A 17,598-nucleotide genomic window follows, 5' to 3' on the forward strand; every position below is an offset into this window, starting at 1 on the left:
TTTAAAAAAAAATGATGTTTTAATTCGTTTTACGATAATGAATAATGTATATCAAAAAATAGTATTTTACTTGCGGCCCGCCGCTCATTTTTAATTTCTAATGTGGCCCTTCATCCAAAAAGTTTGCCCAGGCCTGTTTTAGAGCATTAAAAATGTTCGATTTTAGCATCTATTTTTGGTAGATTTTTATTTCACATAATAAACAATTTCGATGAATTTTAACAAAATTTATGTATACATATGTATATACCGTAACGGTTTACGATAAATGCAGGTATACTTTTTTTTGGGACTGGAGATTTGTTCAAAACCCTTTTATTTTATAAATATGATTCATTGCTTTTATTTAAGTCACTTTTTTAAGACCAGTTTTCTCGTGACTAGTTTTAGGGTGTGACCAATTTTAGTGTGACGGGTGATCACGTGTGACCGATCTAGAGCGACCGGTTGTCCTGTGACCGGTTCACATTTGACTAGTAATCACCGAACCCTTTTTACCCAATATACGGGGACATCATTTGAAAGGGAGATTCCGACCTCAGCAACATGCACGTCATTTGATGAATCATAATAAAATCGATGTAAAACTGCAACAAGCTCAGAATATCGATTATAAGCTTTATTAAAAAAAAAATTATAAAAAAAAACCACAAATTTCTGAAATAAGTTGACGGAAAAATCTGAAATGACATCTCTGCCAATAAAAAAATAATATATATATATATATATATATATATATATATATATATATATATATATATATATATACATATCAGTGGCGTGCGCTGAAATTCTCTCTCTTTTTGTCGTACAGCCTTACTTAATGTGCACGAACGGGATACAAGAGGAACAGCCTGTTCCTCTTGTATCCTGCTCGTGCACATTAAGTAAGGCTGTACGACAAAAAGAGAGAGAATTTCAGCGCACGCCACTGATACATATATATATTTTCTAAAATATTAAGCGGTTGCATCATGGCCACGTTTGGAGCGGTTTGAATCACATGTTTTAAAAAAGAAACAATCGTTCTGTCAAACGCTCAAACATATACCGGGTGTTGACGCGGCCGTAGAAATGAATAAATGAAATAAAATAAAGACACATTGATCATTTTGAAATGAATGTCACCAAAAAGAATGCAGAATCGGAAGAATCGTCCAGCAGTTCATCCAGCAACAGCTCCGAAGACGAAGTCAAAGTACGCGATAAGTTGAAAAAAATCAAGAAGAAAATCAAAAAGGAAGAGCGTAGAGCCGAAAAACGACTGAAAAAGAAATTAAAACGTGAAAAGAAAAAACTGAAACGGGCGAAAAAGCTCAAAGAAAGAGAACAAACATCAACAGAGTCCGAAAAGCCACTGCTGCAAGAAGCTGTCGTTGCCGAAAAAACGTCGAACATTCCAATTTGTGAGATCCAATTTCATTTTCAATCAGTTAATCACTTACTTTCAGGGCTGCCACCTCTCACCGTTTGCTTCCGAAAATGAATTTAAATCTGAATATTTTCTTTCCATATTTTACAGAAAAATATGTGGAATTTCTTACATGTGTAATAATTTCGAGCATTTTTAGAAGATAATGTATGTTTTCAAAGGATGTCTAAATATAAACAGAATCTGGAAGATACATCCTATATGGAGTAGTGGTGGTAACCGTAATAAATGATGCACCTATCGGGTTTTACAATTTTATAAAATAAAAATGCAATTTGATTATATCAATTTTTAATTTACACACTTATTATTAGAAGGAAACTTATTATTTTAATTTTTAAATTAGCATTAATGGACAAGGCAAAAGCGATGGCTCCTATGACCAAAGAAGAATGGGAAAAACGCCAAGCAGTCGTTCGCCGGGTACTCGATGAAGAATCCGGCAGATACAGGTTATTATAATGGTTTATCTAAATGTACTAATTTCTTAAATATTCCTATGCTTCTAAATGGCGAAATATCTCCTAATATCTACTCATAAATAACTACAATCCAATAAATATATTTTATTATAAAATATAAATTTAAAGATGCAGTGAATTGTTATTACGGTTTAACACTAGTTAAATGATGTACAATTTGTTTTTTTCAGATTAATCAAAGGTGATGGTGAAGTTCTTGAAGAAATTGTTCCCCAAAAGAGACACAAGGAAATAAACAAGCAAGCATCACAAGCCGATGGGGCGTACTTTCAATCTGTATTAAACCGAAAATAAGCAATACATACTCATTATTGTACTTTTGATGTAACTATTATATTATTACAAATTGCTAGAAATCTGTTAAGAAAACATTCCCATTTTATTGTGTTTTTACATGTCATATGTTCAGTTTGTGAAACAGTATAATAAAAGCATGTGTGATGAGAAAATTTAAACGTTAGTACTTCTACTACAAAACATATATCTCATGTCGTATCGTAATTGCTGTTTTTAAATAAAATCTTTAGGATGTTGTCTTTCATATTTGTTGTATTTGTGAATATGCCGATTTGTTTTTATTCAACACAAGCAAATTTATTTCTAAATATAATTTCCCATAAAAATTGACAATAAATTGTCATACATTTCATATCACAATATGCAGTATTTATATAATACAATAATTTATACATTTAAAATTAATTATTTAATCAACTTTCAAAAAAGTTGCAAATATAATGCTGTTGATATGTTCCTCGGTGCTAAGTCTTCCACCATTGTAGTACGACAGAGTGGACATGTCTTGTTCTTAATAGCCCACTGTGTTATGCAAGTACTGCAAAACACATGATGACAACTCAGCAAAACAGGATTTTCAAAATCTTCCAAACAAACTGAACACTTTGTACCTATAGATGACAAGTGTACCATGGTTGGAGATAAATGCACCTAAAAATGATTATTTTCATCAATGACGTGTAATCAGATAAGGAAAACCTAATCACAAAATATCACTGATTAACATATTCAAATGAATTCTTAAAAATCCACCGCAAATTTAATATTTTTTATGTTACAATATATGTAATCACATTTTAAAACTTCAAATACAAAAAATTAGAAAATTACAAAAACATTTTTTTTTTATTTGAACACCAGAAATTAAAAACTTTATTATCAATCAAATTATACTTACAGCTCTTTGACATAATTTTTGAATTGCTTCCTTAACTAAAATCAATCTCTTCAAAGTATCATATATCTTTAATATGACATACACAACAGTCAAGAATATACTGAGCAGATAGGCAGAATCTTTGTACGAAACCAAAAAGTATGATATCCATGGTTGTATTGGTACAACACTTCTATACAACTGCGATATAGCTTTAAAGAACCAATAAACACGCAACTGAAAACAATAATAAAAAACCACAAGTAGCAAAGTCAAAAAATCATCAATCAACAACAATGAAAAATCACATCTATGATTCCATTTGCAATACACACCTTTGTCCTGAACGACATCAATCGGTATGGTAAAAACTTAATAAGCAGTTTATAACCCATAGTTATAAATTTAATGGCGCAATCGTTCATGTAAACGATCCAAAACAGATTCCAAATATCAGTTGGCGATTTGTATTGCTGATTATAAATGGTAAGCGTAGAGGGTAGACCGTTGTAGCAAAATATGTAGCCCAAGCATTTCAGTATGCACAGACCGTCTACAACCATTCGCCAAGTGCTCTTTCTCCGGAAGTTCGATTTCTCCACTCCAATGAACATATACATTAACATATGCAAACATATGAATGTTAAAACACCTTCCAAGTGATCGAACAGAAATTTGATTAACAAAATTATGACAAATATTAAGCATTTGATAATTTCCGGTATGTATTCATTTATGTTAAGATCCACTGTCTGGAAGAAAAGAATTGAATTATCATCTATTTAAAAAATACTATAAACATTTAAAAAAACATAAATGTAAAAAAAATACTAACGGTTCTATTAGTTTGATTATTATTATTTTCATTTTCCCCCCTTTGAAACGGTGTTTCAATAGCTTCATTTTGATTATTATTTGTTGTAGCATTTTCATTAATACTTTCATTGATTGTATCTTGTAAAATGTCAACACTAACTGCTAAACTATTTTCGTATGAATTTGATATTGTGACATTCACATTGTTACTAGACCCGGAATTGTTTTCATCATTGCCACTATTCAACCATGTTAACGGTGATAAATGCGAATTATTAACCTGAAAAACGAAAACGTATTTTCAAATATATATATATATATATATATATATATATATATATATATATATATATATATATATATATATATATATATATATATATATATATGTAATAAACATGTATATTGATGTACATATGATAACAAACACAACTTCAATATACATATGAGCCGTTATAACTGAAAGCAGCAAAGTCCACTTTTCTTCATTTCGAGAAATATCTCCCAAAACACTAAATATAATGTTTTGAGTTTAACAATATTTAAAAATACTGATGGCCAGTGGCGGACTGGGACTGAAATCAGTGCTTGCCAGGAATTGCTTAAAACAATTTTGATAGGATATACATACATATATACATAATCTTGAGGTTGGAAATGGGCCCGTGCAAAGGGACCCACGCAAATGTTGAAAACTTACATTTCGACCCTTATAAAAAAAGTTAGCCGATCCTTGGGCTGTAAAAGCAGGTTTAGTTTAGTTCTTTCTGTATATCGTAAGAAATTTGTTTTGTTGAAATACCCAAAGTGCAATATCCTGTAAATTTTTACACACGTAAAATGGAAGTCAAAAAATTATTTAATTTTACTGAGGGCCCATATTTTCTAACAGATAGGACCCACTTGCCATCAGGCAATGTCGCTTGTATGGCCAGTCCCCCACTGCTGATGGCCTGTAAAACGTTTACTCTGCTTTTCCGAGATTCTGTACATATCGAATTAAAAGAACTGATAACAATTTGTGAATTAAGTCAAACAGAAAAAGCTTTTTTGGAACTGAAAATTGGACTTTCAAATATAACGGCTCATATGTATAAATAATAGTAATTTGAACTTAATAATAGTTAAATTAAGTACTAGATATACATTATAATAGTGCTGAAACAATGTCACTCTGTGACTCCTCTTCCCTCATATATTAAACTTATTCTGCTGGTACTTTATAATTTTATTGATTAATACTTTTAAAACCATTTTAAAATACAGTACCAAGGATTATTTCTTTACAAATACAAATACTTTCAATATGTACATATATTCTTCTTGTTATCTCTCGTTTGTTCAATGCTGAGTGTCGTGATTATCAATATCATCTGGGATCTGCAGGACGATCTGCCTCCACTCTTCCCAGTCCTGTGCCAAGTTGAAAGCAGCGTTTAGGGACGATCCCGTCGGTTCTTTGGTTTCTCTAGTGATCCGATGACAATATGGCCAAAGTAGGAAAAAATACTTTTTCTACACGTTGTCAAAAACCTCTCCAAAACTGCCAGTTCTTTGAGGATGGAGATGATTGTGCATCTTGCGGTCTACAGAATACATAGCATCCACCTCCAGCACCACATTTCGAAGGCATCTAACATGTTCCTTTCTCTTTCTCTCAACTCCTTGCAATGCAATGGGGATCACCAAAGATCGCAACAGACGGATTTTAGTTTTTCTCATTATAGAACGGTTTTTCCATATCTTCAGACTGATCATCGCTGTTTTCGCCATTCCTATTCTTCTAAGGATTTCTGATTGGCATCCTCCTTCTCTTAAAATCGTTGACTTCCTCAAGGCATCTTTTAAAGCATTAAACTTTTGAGAGACTTGAATCTGTCAACGACAAGGATATTTGTTTATCTCTAGACCCAAGTGTTTACTCTCTATTTTTTTATTCTACAGAGTAGTTCAGCCATTTTATTTTCATTGCTGGCCATTAACGTCGTGTCATCCGTACATCTTATATTAGAAATCTTTCTGCCGCCTATTGTTACGCCACCTTTTCATCCAATCAGTACCCTTCTCATTATGTATTTCCCATATATATTAAAAGGGTCTACCAATACGGTATTTCGTTTGTTGTTGCATACATTTATTATATTTTATATTGTCCCTAAAGGATGTCTAAAACTTATGTGGGCTAGTTTCGTTGGGTAGAATCAAGTTCATATATTTTCAAAAAAAAAAAAAAATTTAAGCCCATATGTGTTATAGTGCAAGGGGGCAAAATACGGAATATAAATATTTCGAATTGTACAATTGTAGAATAAGAATAGAAGGACCAAAAATTTTCACTCTATCCATTGACGGATACATCTCTTTATGTACATTACATGATTTTTCTACATTTTGATGTTCTAAATTCGAATATCCCACATTTGTACAGTTCGAAATATTGATATTCTGTCATTTTACAGCCTACCGTGCTTCTCACAATGCAGATTTATGTTTCAAATTATATTATGTCCCGACAGAGGTGAACTAATTAATAAAATTTGTTCATTATTTTCAAAACAATTAACATTGAACAATTTTCTTTCATCATACATATTATTTGAAAATCGTATGACAGTACATTAAAGAGTAAAGATATAAGCAAGCTTACAAAAACGTGTCTGAACTGTTTGATGAAGCTTTTGTTTAATAATAATATGCAAAGAAATGCATGCTTTTAAAAGTTCTAGTTATTATCAAGGAATAAAAATGTGCAATAATAAGATAATTAATATACAGGGATGCATACTCTCTCTTGATCTTTTTAATATTGGTCTCCGTCACGGGCCCGAATGTGAAACGCCCGAAAACGCAAATATCGGAAGGCAAAGATCGAAAATCGAAAGATCTTAAGTCGAAAGATCAAAAAAAAAGGGTGCATGGTAAACGGTACATACTCACTTAATTTGCGCGAGCAGGATACAACAGGAACAAGAGGAACAGGCTTTGCCTTCCGATATTAATGTGCGCGAGCAGAATACGGGAGGAAAAGCCTGTACCTCTTGTTCCTGTTGTATCCTGCTCGCGCAAATTAAATGAGTATGTACCGTTTACCATGCACCCTTTTTTTATTTTTCGACTTAAGATCTTTCGATTTTCAGTCTTTGCCTTCCGATATTTGCGTTTTCGGGCGTTTCACATTCGGGCCCGTGACGGAGACCAATATTAAAAAGATCAAGAGAGAGTATGCATCCCTGTATATTAATTATCTTATTATTGCACATTTTTATTCCTTGATAATAACTAGAACTTTAAAAGCATGCATTTCTATGCATATTATTATTAAACAAAAGCTTCATCAAACAGTTCAGACACGTTTTTGTAAGCTTGCTTATATCTTTACTCTTTAATGTACTGTCATACGATTTTCAAATAATATGTATGATGAAAGAAAATTGTTCAATGTTAATTGTTTTGAAAATAATGAACAAATTTTATTAATTAGTTCACCTCTGTCGGGACATAATATAATTTGAAACATAAATCTGCATTGTGAGAAGCACGGTAGGCTGTAAAATGACAGAATATCAATATTTCGAACTGTACAAATGTGGGATATTCGAATTTAGAACATCAAAATGTAGAAAAATCATGTAATGTACATAAAGAGATGTATCCGTCAATGGATAGAGTGAAAATTTTTGGTCCTTCTATTCCTATTCTACAATTGTACAATTCGAAATATTTATATTCCGTATTTTGCCCCCTAGCACTATAACACATATGGGCTGGAATTTTTTTTTTTTTTGAAAATATATGAACTTGATTCTACCCAACGAAACTAGCCCACATAAGTTTTAGACATCCTTTAGGGACAATATAAAATATAATAAATGTATGCAACAACTAACGAAATACCGTGTTGGTTATTGTCATTAAATTTTATGTGCCAAAGGATACATTTTAAATAAATATTAAGCAGTGGCGTGCGCTGAAATTCTCTCTCTTTTTGTCGTACAGCCTTACTTAATGTGCACAAGCAGGATACAAGAGGAACAGGCTGTTCCTCTTGTATCCCGTTCGTGCACATTAAGTAAGGCTGTACGACAAAAAGAGAGAGAATTTCAGCGCACGCCACTGATATTAAGCTATTGGTTTTTGATTAATAACATTAGGTGTTAACGTGATTTATTTGCTATAATGATACTTTAATTGGTATACTAACAAGAAATAGTTTAATTAGATATAACATATTTCGGTCCTACAAGATGTCTTCCGAATTAAAATGATTTTGACAGACAAAAAAACTGATACTGATGTACATATTAAAAATTAATATCTATAAATTTACTATACCAGTGGAGAGAGTACTCCTGCGATTCTATTCAGTGTGTAGATACGTAGCCTTTGGGTGATATCTTCATTTTGATTATCCTGCTCATCATCATCATCATCATCATCATCATCTTCTATATCTAAATTTACTTCATCGGACTGTTGACGGTTAACGGGATCGGACATTATCGACACGTCTGTTACATATATTATCGAAGAAAATTAAAAAAAAAATCAATTTGATCTCCTATAAAAATTAGCTCGACATTCTATATTGAAAGAATCATTCAGTAAGTAATATAAAGCAAATGAATGTTTTCAATCTACATAAAATGTATTCCACCAAACTCAAAACGAGCACACACACAATATGTCACGATCAAAACGTCATAACACGAGTCGGTAATAACTATTCATAATACGACCATTTTATATACATTTTAATTACAGGATAATAGAAAAACCACATTCAAATTTTAAATTGTAGGTAAACAAAAAATGTAGATGAATCGTTTTACATATGCTTGAACATGGGATTTTTTCATAAGTAGTAAGCTAAATTATAAATGTTACCTATGTAGTTTCTACTACATAATGTTAAATACAGGTGTCTCAAACTAAAGTTTATAATTGAATTCAGAGCGTTATGTGGAGATGTTAGACGACTTCTTGGTGCCTGATCTGCAAAACTTTCCTGGCTATAACCAAAGAACATGGTTCCAGCAGGACGGAGCAACGTCACACACGTCCAATACGTCTCTGCCACGAGTTCGTGAAATTTTCTCAGGCAAATTGATCTCCAGGAGAGGTGACATAAATTGGCATTTATGGACTTTTTCCTATGGGGTTATCTTAAATCTAAAGTTTACGTCAATAAACCGACTTCCCTGGCGCATTTGAAAGAAAAATCCGTCACGAAATGGCAGCCATCACTGAGTCCACCTGCCAAGCCGTCATAAGTAATTTTACTGTTCAATTAAATGAGTGCCGCGAACGCGAGGGTCTACATTTGGACGGTATTATTTTTAAGAAATAAATTCCCAAATTGTGTACTTTAATAATTAATAAACATTTTTTCGATACACGGCTTACTTTTTTTTTTAATCGATCCACTAAATATAAACTTTCTTTTGAGACACCTTGTATTATACAATTTTACATGTTCAAAACGGTGAACGGATTATTTCGCACATTGCGACTGCGCAAACAACAATCATTGCCTCTAAGATTGCGAATACGGGATATCTGACACTCGAGTTATCATTAGTATGATAGTTCGGGTGGGTAGCTCTCGATGGATGGAGTTTCGGGTACCAGATGTTCCGTGATCGAGATTTTATTGACACATGCGAAATCGCTTTGTGCGCTATAATCACCTAACCATTCAAAACAGCAAGTAAGCAACTATTGCCATAAGTTTTTAATGAATAGAAGTATGGGGGATGAATGAATGAGACGACTGGCATGTTGAATGCACGTGTTTTGTTTATGACAGCTGAAGGCAGAGTGAGTAGCCGCTCTCCGAACCCAGCCGAGTTGGTCCCCACTCGCAGGAAGGTGACCAAACTCGACCATGTCGTATAGCAAGCCGCCACAGAAGCATCATTGTAGACACAAAAGGAATCGGTCTCCGTCACAGGCCCGAATGTGAAATGCCCGAAAACGCAAAAATCGAAATTAATGTGCGCGTGCAGAATACGGGAGGAAAAGTCTGTTCCTCTTGTTCCTGTTGTATCCTGCTCGCGCAAATTAAGTGAGTATGTACGTGAGTATGTACCGATTACCATGCATATCCGATATTTGCGTTTTCGGGCGTTTCACATTCGGGCCCGTGAGGTAGACCCAAAAGGAATACATGTCAAAAGGTTCTTATTTTTAGTTTTAAAATCCAATCGATCTGTAGGCGGGGTAGGAAGTGTTGACCGTATCCCTGCCTAACGAAACACTGTTGTGCTTGTTTTAAGTTGTTTGCCTAAATATTGTACAAGTGTATTAGAATATTTGGGGAAGTTTTCTTGAAGCGGCTATTGGCTGTTGACTTGGTGTCGTGATGGCCGCTGGATCTGCAATGTGTCGTTGCTCTAGATCCGGCTATGTTCAGATGTCTCTGGATATGGCAGTGTGTTGCTGGCTCGGCATTCGGCTATGTTCAGCAGGTCTCTGGATACGGTAGAGTGTTGCTGGCTCGGCATTCGGCTATGTTCAGAAGGTCTCTGGATGTTGACTGGTCCGCTGCTGTGTGTCGACTCTTGTTGCTGTGGGTCGACTCTTGTTGCTGTGGGTCGACTTTTGTTGCTGTGTGTCGACTCTTGTTGCTGTGGGTCGACTGGTGTTGTTTGGGGTGGACCTCCTTTTATATTGTTTTTGGGCATCACGTGACTCGTCGCAGATGGTATTTATGCGTGTGCGAGGAATGTGTTTTTGTCGATTAGGGTGGACGTTTCTCGAACGTTTGGCGACGTTCCACTCGATTTAGTTTTTACTGGCTGCAGGTGTTCTTCGACCGGTGTCGTTCCGCTCGACTTGTAGGGGTGGAACATGCTATAATGTTTGGCGCCGTTCCACTCGATTTAGTTTTTACTGGCTACAGGTGTTCTTCGACTGGTGTCGTTCCGCTCGACTTGTAGGGGTGGAACATGCTAGAATGTTTGGCGCCGTTCCACTTGATTTAGTTTAATGGCTGCAGGTGTTCTTCGACTTCGGGTGACGTCAATGGTTGAGCGTGGGAAATGTATTCTGCGTCGCAGTAAATGTTTTGATGGCGGTGACGATGACGAGATTCCTACAGATCAATAACTGTAATGTAATTTATTTCTAGTTCAAATATTTCATCATCGGTATATTTGAAGGATTTATTTGGATGTGCTCATCGTGTTCGTGTGATGGGCGTGTTCGTGTGCGTTTGGTCGTATGTCTGGTGACGTTTGAGCGGAGTGCAGGGCGAGGGGAGACACGGCAGTAGGAGGGGGAGGGGTGCGGTTGAGCGCGGTGGGGTCGGCGGTTGACAGCAGCGGCTGGTTTGCCAACAATGGCGCAGCCGCCAGCTCACAGCAGCGACGAAGAAGAGTTCTACGATGCGGAAGACACCACACCCACCAAACAACACAGGCATATCTCGAAACCTATTCTATTATATAGTATAGTATTATTGCAATCGCATCTGTTACACATTATGTACACACACGCTTACTCACAATCTATTCTAATTGTGTATATTTTGCTTTAACACATTCACTTATCTCCGATGAGATCATTGTTGGACCATATACAAAAAAATCATTTATGCCATTAACTTTTGAACCCTTTGATCAAAATTATAGTTTGATGTCGCAATACGCTACATATTGCGATTTATTACACTCACGACATACATAGTTACCTGCTTGCTGATATCCTTTCAATTTTGACATATTCCAATTTTTTATTAAACATTTATTTTTTCATTTTTACAAAATTCAGTTTTTTGAATTGTTTTATTTAATACTTTAATCAAATAAATTCGATACGATTTGTTGACCTCAAGATCTTCATTTCTTTCCAAAGAGTTTTTTAGATATTAATAAGTTACAAAACAGTATAATATCTAACCTTTTCATTTTTAATACAGGCAATACATATACATATTGAACAGTGAGAAAGTTCATATTGCATTCGCAAAAATCCGTATTTAGTTTCAGCGACATTATTCAGATTTAAAAATAAAATAGATATAAATCATATTATGTACATGTGTCACTCACATTTATTGTGATGTTTACAGAAAGACCAATTCGCAGTGTCAAAGTGATATTGAAAAGGATGTGAAAAAGGTTGAACCGACGAAAACTGAATCTCATTCGACCATTACTCAAAATCAAACCGAAGTCGTGAAAGATAGCGCCGATCTTACACCTGAGAAAAGCGTATGTTCATATATTGATAACTACTTTATGAAAGTTTCATTATGTTGTTATAATATCGCAATATGTCCGATTCGTGTAGGTTATACAAGGAAGGCGAAAGTTCCGAGAACTTAGACAATATATGCAAACAGAAGATGACGATTGTGGTCCATCTGTGAATTCAACTCCTGATTCTCAAACAAGTTCCGCAGAAGGTGTCTTTCCGATGGCAACGAAAGCAGCTCATCCATTTCGGTAATAACATGTTCAATTTTACGTTACGTATACATGTGTAATTTGTATATAAATTTAAACTACATTTATTTATTTTAGTATTATCGAACATGATACAATGAGTCTTCAAAGTTTAACATCACTCGGCAGAATTGGTAGAATACTAGGCGGAACTGACGCTGGTGGTAATTATTTAATTTTAAAATTATCCTCATGTATATACCTCAATTTGAATTGATTCTCATGTGTTATTTCAAAAACGTAGCTATGAGCTTAGGTCGTGATAGTCATTTTGGCGCCGGAACCATTACGAGTTTACCTATGGAAACCCGTGACCCTATAGAAACAACTATAGACGAAAATCGGCCCTTAGAAACAACTTTAGGTAGTTAATAACAATTGTAATTTATTATTTCATATTATTTTCATTAATTTAGAATTTTTGTAATTTTAGTTTTACCCATGCAAGAACCGGATGTCATTGCTAGTACAAAAGCCAATAGTTTACGGCATTCAAGAACAAGCGGATCTGAACAGTCAATTGTTACCATGTCAAAAGTTTCTGTCGATAGTGACTCTATTACACAATCTTCACAGTTGCCAGTAGCACCGCCCAGAAAAAAGAAAAAGAGTAAAGTGTCTGCTACTCTATCGCTTTGTTCGCCAACTGATGAACAACCACCATTCGTCATTGGATCAGATTCAAAGACAGTAGAAAAACCTCCATTACAGAATTTAAACATAGAAGTAAGTTTTTCAAAGTAAAATGTATATATGATCAAATTCAACATTTAACGCTACTTTTGATAATTTTCAGCCGCCATCACTAAGAGACATTTTAGATTCACATGCAGCACCTCTACCTAGTCCTGCAAGCACAATAGAATCACTAACTAGAGAGTTTCAACATTCGTTAGATATGAATAATTCCAAATCAAATGATGATAAAAGAGGTATATATATTTTACAAAAATTTCATCTTTAATTGATTATAATGTGGTTTAAATAACCAATTTATTATTTAGTTTTCAATATACCAAAGGAAATGTCTGCCACTGAATATATTCCTAGCAAACGTGATTCATTAGTAAGTGGCATTTCTTTGTCGTCCAATAAATTGAATAAAAGTGAATCATCATCTAGAAGTAGCACCATAAAATCCGTTCAGAGTCAACATAGTGGTACTTCTTCATTAAAAGCACACTCACTTGATATTCGATCAGCAATAAAAGGTTGCATAGACATTCTTCTATTTTTTTCTATAATTTATGATATTTTCATTTATTTAATCGATATGTATTTCAGGACAATATGTGGTAAAACCCCAAGATGATCACAACGTGAAAGCAGCAGGTCCTAGTAGTAACGAATTGGAACGAATTGAAAAAATAAAAAGTACCACTGCTGGAAATGGTACTCCACATAGCATTGTCTACTCGAGTAATATTGGTCATTCCAGTTTGGGAGCATCGCACAGGTATAATGTTTATTTTGAATTTGAGTAAATTTTCAGAAACCAAATACATATGTTTTAACCATATTTATTTCTTTTATCGTAACAGAAATCCGTACGAGTCTGAAAGAAAGATGAAAGAAAGACGAAAATCGGCCGGCGATGAAGACTTATTAAAGCAATTAAATATGTTTGTAAGAACCAGGACTGATTCTGGAAAACAATTGACCGATATGGAAATTTTAGAACAAGTAACCGTACTAAATTTAGATACAGGTATATAAATATCAGTTTATTTTAAGTGACTTATTTAGAAAATTAAATTTTTAATAACTTCTTAGACATTCGTTGCTTCCTTACAGGGGAGCGAGTGCCATTAAGTATCGCTGAAGATAAACTACCGCAATGCATCAATCCATTAAGTTTACATATAATGCGACTCACATCAGAATATGTAAGCACTTCGTCTATATTCGATGATGACAAACAAAGGTAAATATAATTTTATATCATAAATATGGGTGTAAGTACATCTTTATCTGTTGTCTTTAATTGTTTTCACATGTACTAACAGAGAATCTGATGATGATGGGGTTAGTGTCGGTGTTGGAAGTTGTGCTGGAAGTGAGAGCATAGGAATCGGTGGAGCTCGCGGAGCAGCCATCGTCGAGGGAACCGACGAACAAGCACCTGGCGGTTTAAGACGACGAACGGCGAAGTGAGGATTGTTTTACCCAAGTGTATTTTTGTCGTTTGTAATATTGATATTGAAACTAACATTGTTTTTATATAAAACTAGATTAAAACGATTCCTTGGATCAACTGTTAAAAAAACCATGGACAAAGCCAAATCAATAGCACAAGAAGTATCTCACGCGAGACATAGAGAAGACGTCGCTGATATTATAGACGAAGTACGTGGAGAGCAAAACATAAAATTGAAAGCCTCTAATTCTCATAAAGGTCCATATGATTTTGATGGTTCTATTAGACATGTACAGGTATTTCAAATAATTATTTATTAACTGTATAGTAAAGTACAATTTATCTACATACTAAAATTATTTTGATACTTTTTTATCTAGGAATTTACAGATCATATAGGCCCTGTATGGTGTATGAAATTTTCACAATGTGGTAGATTGCTTGCTACAGCAGGACAAGACAAAGTTCTCAGGATATGGGTTATCAGAGATGCTTACGCATTTTTCCAAGTAATACATTTATATTTACATTTCACAAATATTCATTAGTTTTATTTTGGTGAATTTTAATATGTACTTATGTATGTATGTAGTATTTACTTTAAATATGTATCTCATTTTTATAGGATATGCGCACAAAGTATAATGCTGATCAAAAATCATCACCGACGCCCTCTCAAGAATCGTTGGTTTCTCATCATTCCGTGCCCTCGGTGGAGGATCCGAACATTCTCATGTCGCAGAACGACTCGCCAAGCACACCTTTTATGCCGCGTCCTTTCTGCACATACACAGGGCACACGTCTGATCTTCTTGACGTGTCTTGGTCAAAAAATTATTTTATTCTATCAAGTTCAATGGATAAAACTGTTCGATTGTGGCACATTTCACGTAAGGAATGCCTTTGCTGTTTTCAACATATTGATTTTGTAACAGCTATAGTTTTTCACCCGAGAGACGATCGCTACTTTTTATCTGGTAGTTTAGATGGAAAATTGAGGTTGTGGAATATCCCTGATAAAAAAGTGAGTAATTTTACAATGAAATTTGTAGAATCTGATACGCCGAAAAATGGTATATGTATTTATTTGTGTTCAATTTAATGTCGATTGCAGGTGGCTGTATGGAACGAAGTAGACGGTCAAACGAAATTAATAACAGCAGCAAATTTTTGTCAAAATGGTAAATTTGCTGTCGTTGGTTCATACGATGGACGGTGTATATTTTACACAACGGATCAATTAAAATATCACACTCAAATAGATGTTCGTTCAACGCGTGGTAAAAATTCTACTGGTAGAAAAATCAGTGGTATAGAACCGATGCCCGGTGAAGATAAAATACTCGTAACATCAAACGACAGTAGAATACGGCTATACGATCTGAGAGATCTCAGTCTATCGTGTAAATATAAAGGCTATGTGAATGTTTCGAGTCAGATTAAGGCTTCTTTCAGCCATGATGGGAAATATATTGTCAGTGGTTCTGAGAACCAATGTATATACATCTGGAAAACCCATCACGACTATTCCAAATTCAGTTCAGTGAGACGAGATCGGAACGACTTTTGGGAAGGTATTAAAGCACACAATGCTGTTGTAACTTGTGCAGTGTTTGCACCAAATCCAGATAATATAATTAAAATGATTGACGAAAGAGAAAAAGCAGCTAAAGGTCAAGTGGGATCTGAAGATGTAGATAAAGTAATTGGCTTTGTATTTTAATCAAAAATATTTAAGTGAATTAATTCTAACTTTATTTTATCGATATTTCAGGTGGAAGACCCTGTTGTTGAACAACATACCAAAGGGTGTGGAGGTCATGTTTTAGTAAGCGCAGACTTTGGTGGATGTATTAAAGTATTTTTAAATAAAACAAAACCTAAACACAGCTCTTTGCCGGCGTCTGCTCTTGCCTAAAATTGTACATAGTACTCCCAGGACCATTATTACAATTAAATTTGGAATATTACATCTCTAGTCCAACTTTTATGTCAATGAAGTCAAAAATAAGTTTGTTCAAATGTCGACTAAATAACATGTTTAGGGCTCTCTGGAACAAACAACATATCGTTATTATTTTAGCATTGATATAAAAGTCGCACGTGATGTGTAATTAGTATGAGTGCATATGCGCATGCGCATGCAAGAATTGGTGCTTTAGAAAATGTAAACTTTTCAGATGTGGCATACTATATTTTAATGTACATAAATAATTTGCATAATTTTACTTCACAAAAAGTATTAAAAATATATATATATATATATATATTATATTAAGTTAAATTTAAATATCAGCATTTTTATTTTATCAAATATATAATTATACTTGTTCAGTTACCACTCTTGTCTAAGGTAGATGTTTTATTTTATATTGTTTTGCACTTATTTTTACTTTCTTTCAAGCTAAAGATGATATTGAAATCACCGAGTCTACTTTGCCATGAATTAATGAAGTTTTTACATAACATTTACATATAATACATTGCCATATGATAAATAAAAAAAAATAATTGTAATGAAAAGATTTTTTTAAATTTGGCATTTATGGTGTACTTTTTTGTTATACACTGTTCGTTGTTGACATTTAGTTTATTAACATTTTTATCAAATGAATTCAAATTTATATTTTTATTTTATCCATATTTTTTTAGATATTTTGTAAAAAAGATATGTCGAAATATAGTTGTGATTAAATATATGAATGAGTGTTGGAGCAAATCGAATATATTCACCGTGATTTGTAATTGGCTTATTACGTATTTTGAATAAAAATATATTCAAAATCTTTTCTATTTTATTTGTTACTTTTACATTCAATTCGGAATACATATGCATATTTCTAGGTGAAAAATGTAGTCATCAAAAAACAAGGTGAAAACGGCATAATTTCATATTGATACAAAAATATATATGTAGTTATGAATGTTGCTCATCTAGAAATGGTTGTATGGGGACTAAAATGTTTGACTGAAATTCTTAAAAAACATTTTTTATATTTTATACTACACACTACTACATGCTACATTAAATCAATATTTTTTTGTACATTTATTATTCATATTTTTTAATTGCTTTGAACCTGTATGTTTTTAAAATTTCATGGAGGTTT

At 33.8% G+C, this 17,598-nt stretch overlaps 4 protein-coding genes across 4 annotated transcripts in view; 2 read left to right on the forward strand and 2 right to left on the reverse strand.

Moving 5' to 3' along the window:
* LOC143910667 (uncharacterized) overlaps positions 1-17,598 on the reverse strand; it is a 384,446-nt gene that overhangs the window by 323,081 nt on the left and 43,767 nt on the right. The window lies entirely within an intron of this gene.
* Positions 943-3,018, forward strand: LOC143911209 (uncharacterized). The gene is made up of 3 exons (XM_077429993.1): positions 943-1,406; positions 1,779-1,884; positions 2,085-3,018. Exons 1-3 carry the CDS (start codon positions 1,118-1,120, stop codon positions 2,206-2,208), a joined length of 519 nt encoding a protein of 172 aa, XP_077286119.1. The 5' UTR covers positions 943-1,117; the 3' UTR covers positions 2,209-3,018.
* On the reverse strand, positions 2,236-11,319 carry LOC143911208 (E3 ubiquitin-protein ligase RNFT1-like). The gene is made up of 5 exons (XM_077429992.1): positions 8,237-11,319; positions 3,924-4,184; positions 3,424-3,840; positions 3,110-3,325; positions 2,236-2,862 (listed from the first exon to the last, which is right to left on the reverse strand). The coding sequence occupies exons 1-5, from the start codon at positions 8,399-8,401 to the stop codon at positions 2,632-2,634; spliced, it is 1,290 nt and encodes a 429-aa protein (XP_077286118.1). The 5' UTR covers positions 8,402-11,319; the 3' UTR covers positions 2,236-2,631.
* LOC143911206 (WD repeat-containing protein 44) lies at positions 10,170-16,722 on the forward strand. The gene is made up of 18 exons (XM_077429990.1): positions 10,170-10,707; positions 10,806-11,323; positions 11,976-12,117; positions 12,197-12,351; positions 12,430-12,515; positions 12,596-12,715; positions 12,785-13,077; positions 13,148-13,283; positions 13,356-13,562; positions 13,636-13,807; positions 13,893-14,059; positions 14,146-14,275; positions 14,358-14,501; positions 14,583-14,784; positions 14,869-14,997; positions 15,114-15,512; positions 15,603-16,190; positions 16,263-16,722. The coding sequence occupies exons 2-18, from the start codon at positions 11,244-11,246 to the stop codon at positions 16,404-16,406; spliced, it is 3,294 nt and encodes a 1,097-aa protein (XP_077286116.1). The 5' UTR covers positions 10,170-10,707; positions 10,806-11,243; the 3' UTR covers positions 16,407-16,722.

The sequence above is a fragment of the Arctopsyche grandis genome, chromosome 4 (genome assembly GCF_051622035.1).
Source record: "Arctopsyche grandis isolate Sample6627 chromosome 4, ASM5162203v2, whole genome shotgun sequence".
Taxonomy (NCBI): Eukaryota; Metazoa; Arthropoda; class Insecta; order Trichoptera; family Hydropsychidae; genus Arctopsyche; species Arctopsyche grandis.

What these genes read in the sequence shown, in the direction of transcription:
- LOC143911206 (XM_077429990.1), top strand. Translation starts at nt 11,244, where the DNA reads ATGGCGCAGCCGCCAGCTCACAGCAGCGACGAAGAAGAGTTCTACGAT. An exon ending in AGGCGGAACTGACGCTGGTG is followed by an intron (nt 12,516 to 12,595) that starts GTAATTATTTAA and finishes TCAAAAACGTAG; the next exon opens with CTATGAGCTTAGGTCGTGAT. An exon ending in ATCAAATGATGATAAAAGAG is followed by an intron (nt 13,284 to 13,355) that starts GTATATATATTT and finishes TTTATTATTTAG; the next exon opens with TTTTCAATATACCAAAGGAA.
- LOC143911208 (XM_077429992.1), bottom strand. Translation starts at nt 8,401, where the DNA reads ATGTCCGATCCCGTTAACCGTCAACAGTCCGATGAAGTAAATTTAGAT. An exon ending in TGATGTCGTTCAGGACAAAG is followed by an intron (nt 3,326 to 3,423) that starts GTGTGTATTGCA and finishes TATTGTTTTCAG; the next exon opens with TTGCGTGTTTATTGGTTCTT. An exon ending in AAAAATTATGTCAAAGAGCT is followed by an intron (nt 2,863 to 3,109) that starts GTAAGTATAATT and finishes AATCATTTTTAG; the next exon opens with GTGCATTTATCTCCAACCAT.
- LOC143911209 (XM_077429993.1), top strand. Translation starts at nt 1,118, where the DNA reads ATGAATGTCACCAAAAAGAATGCAGAATCGGAAGAATCGTCCAGCAGT. An exon ending in AACGTCGAACATTCCAATTT is followed by an intron (nt 1,407 to 1,778) that starts GTGAGATCCAAT and finishes TTTTTAAATTAG; the next exon opens with CATTAATGGACAAGGCAAAA. An exon ending in GAAGAATCCGGCAGATACAG is followed by an intron (nt 1,885 to 2,084) that starts GTTATTATAATG and finishes TGTTTTTTTCAG; the next exon opens with ATTAATCAAAGGTGATGGTG.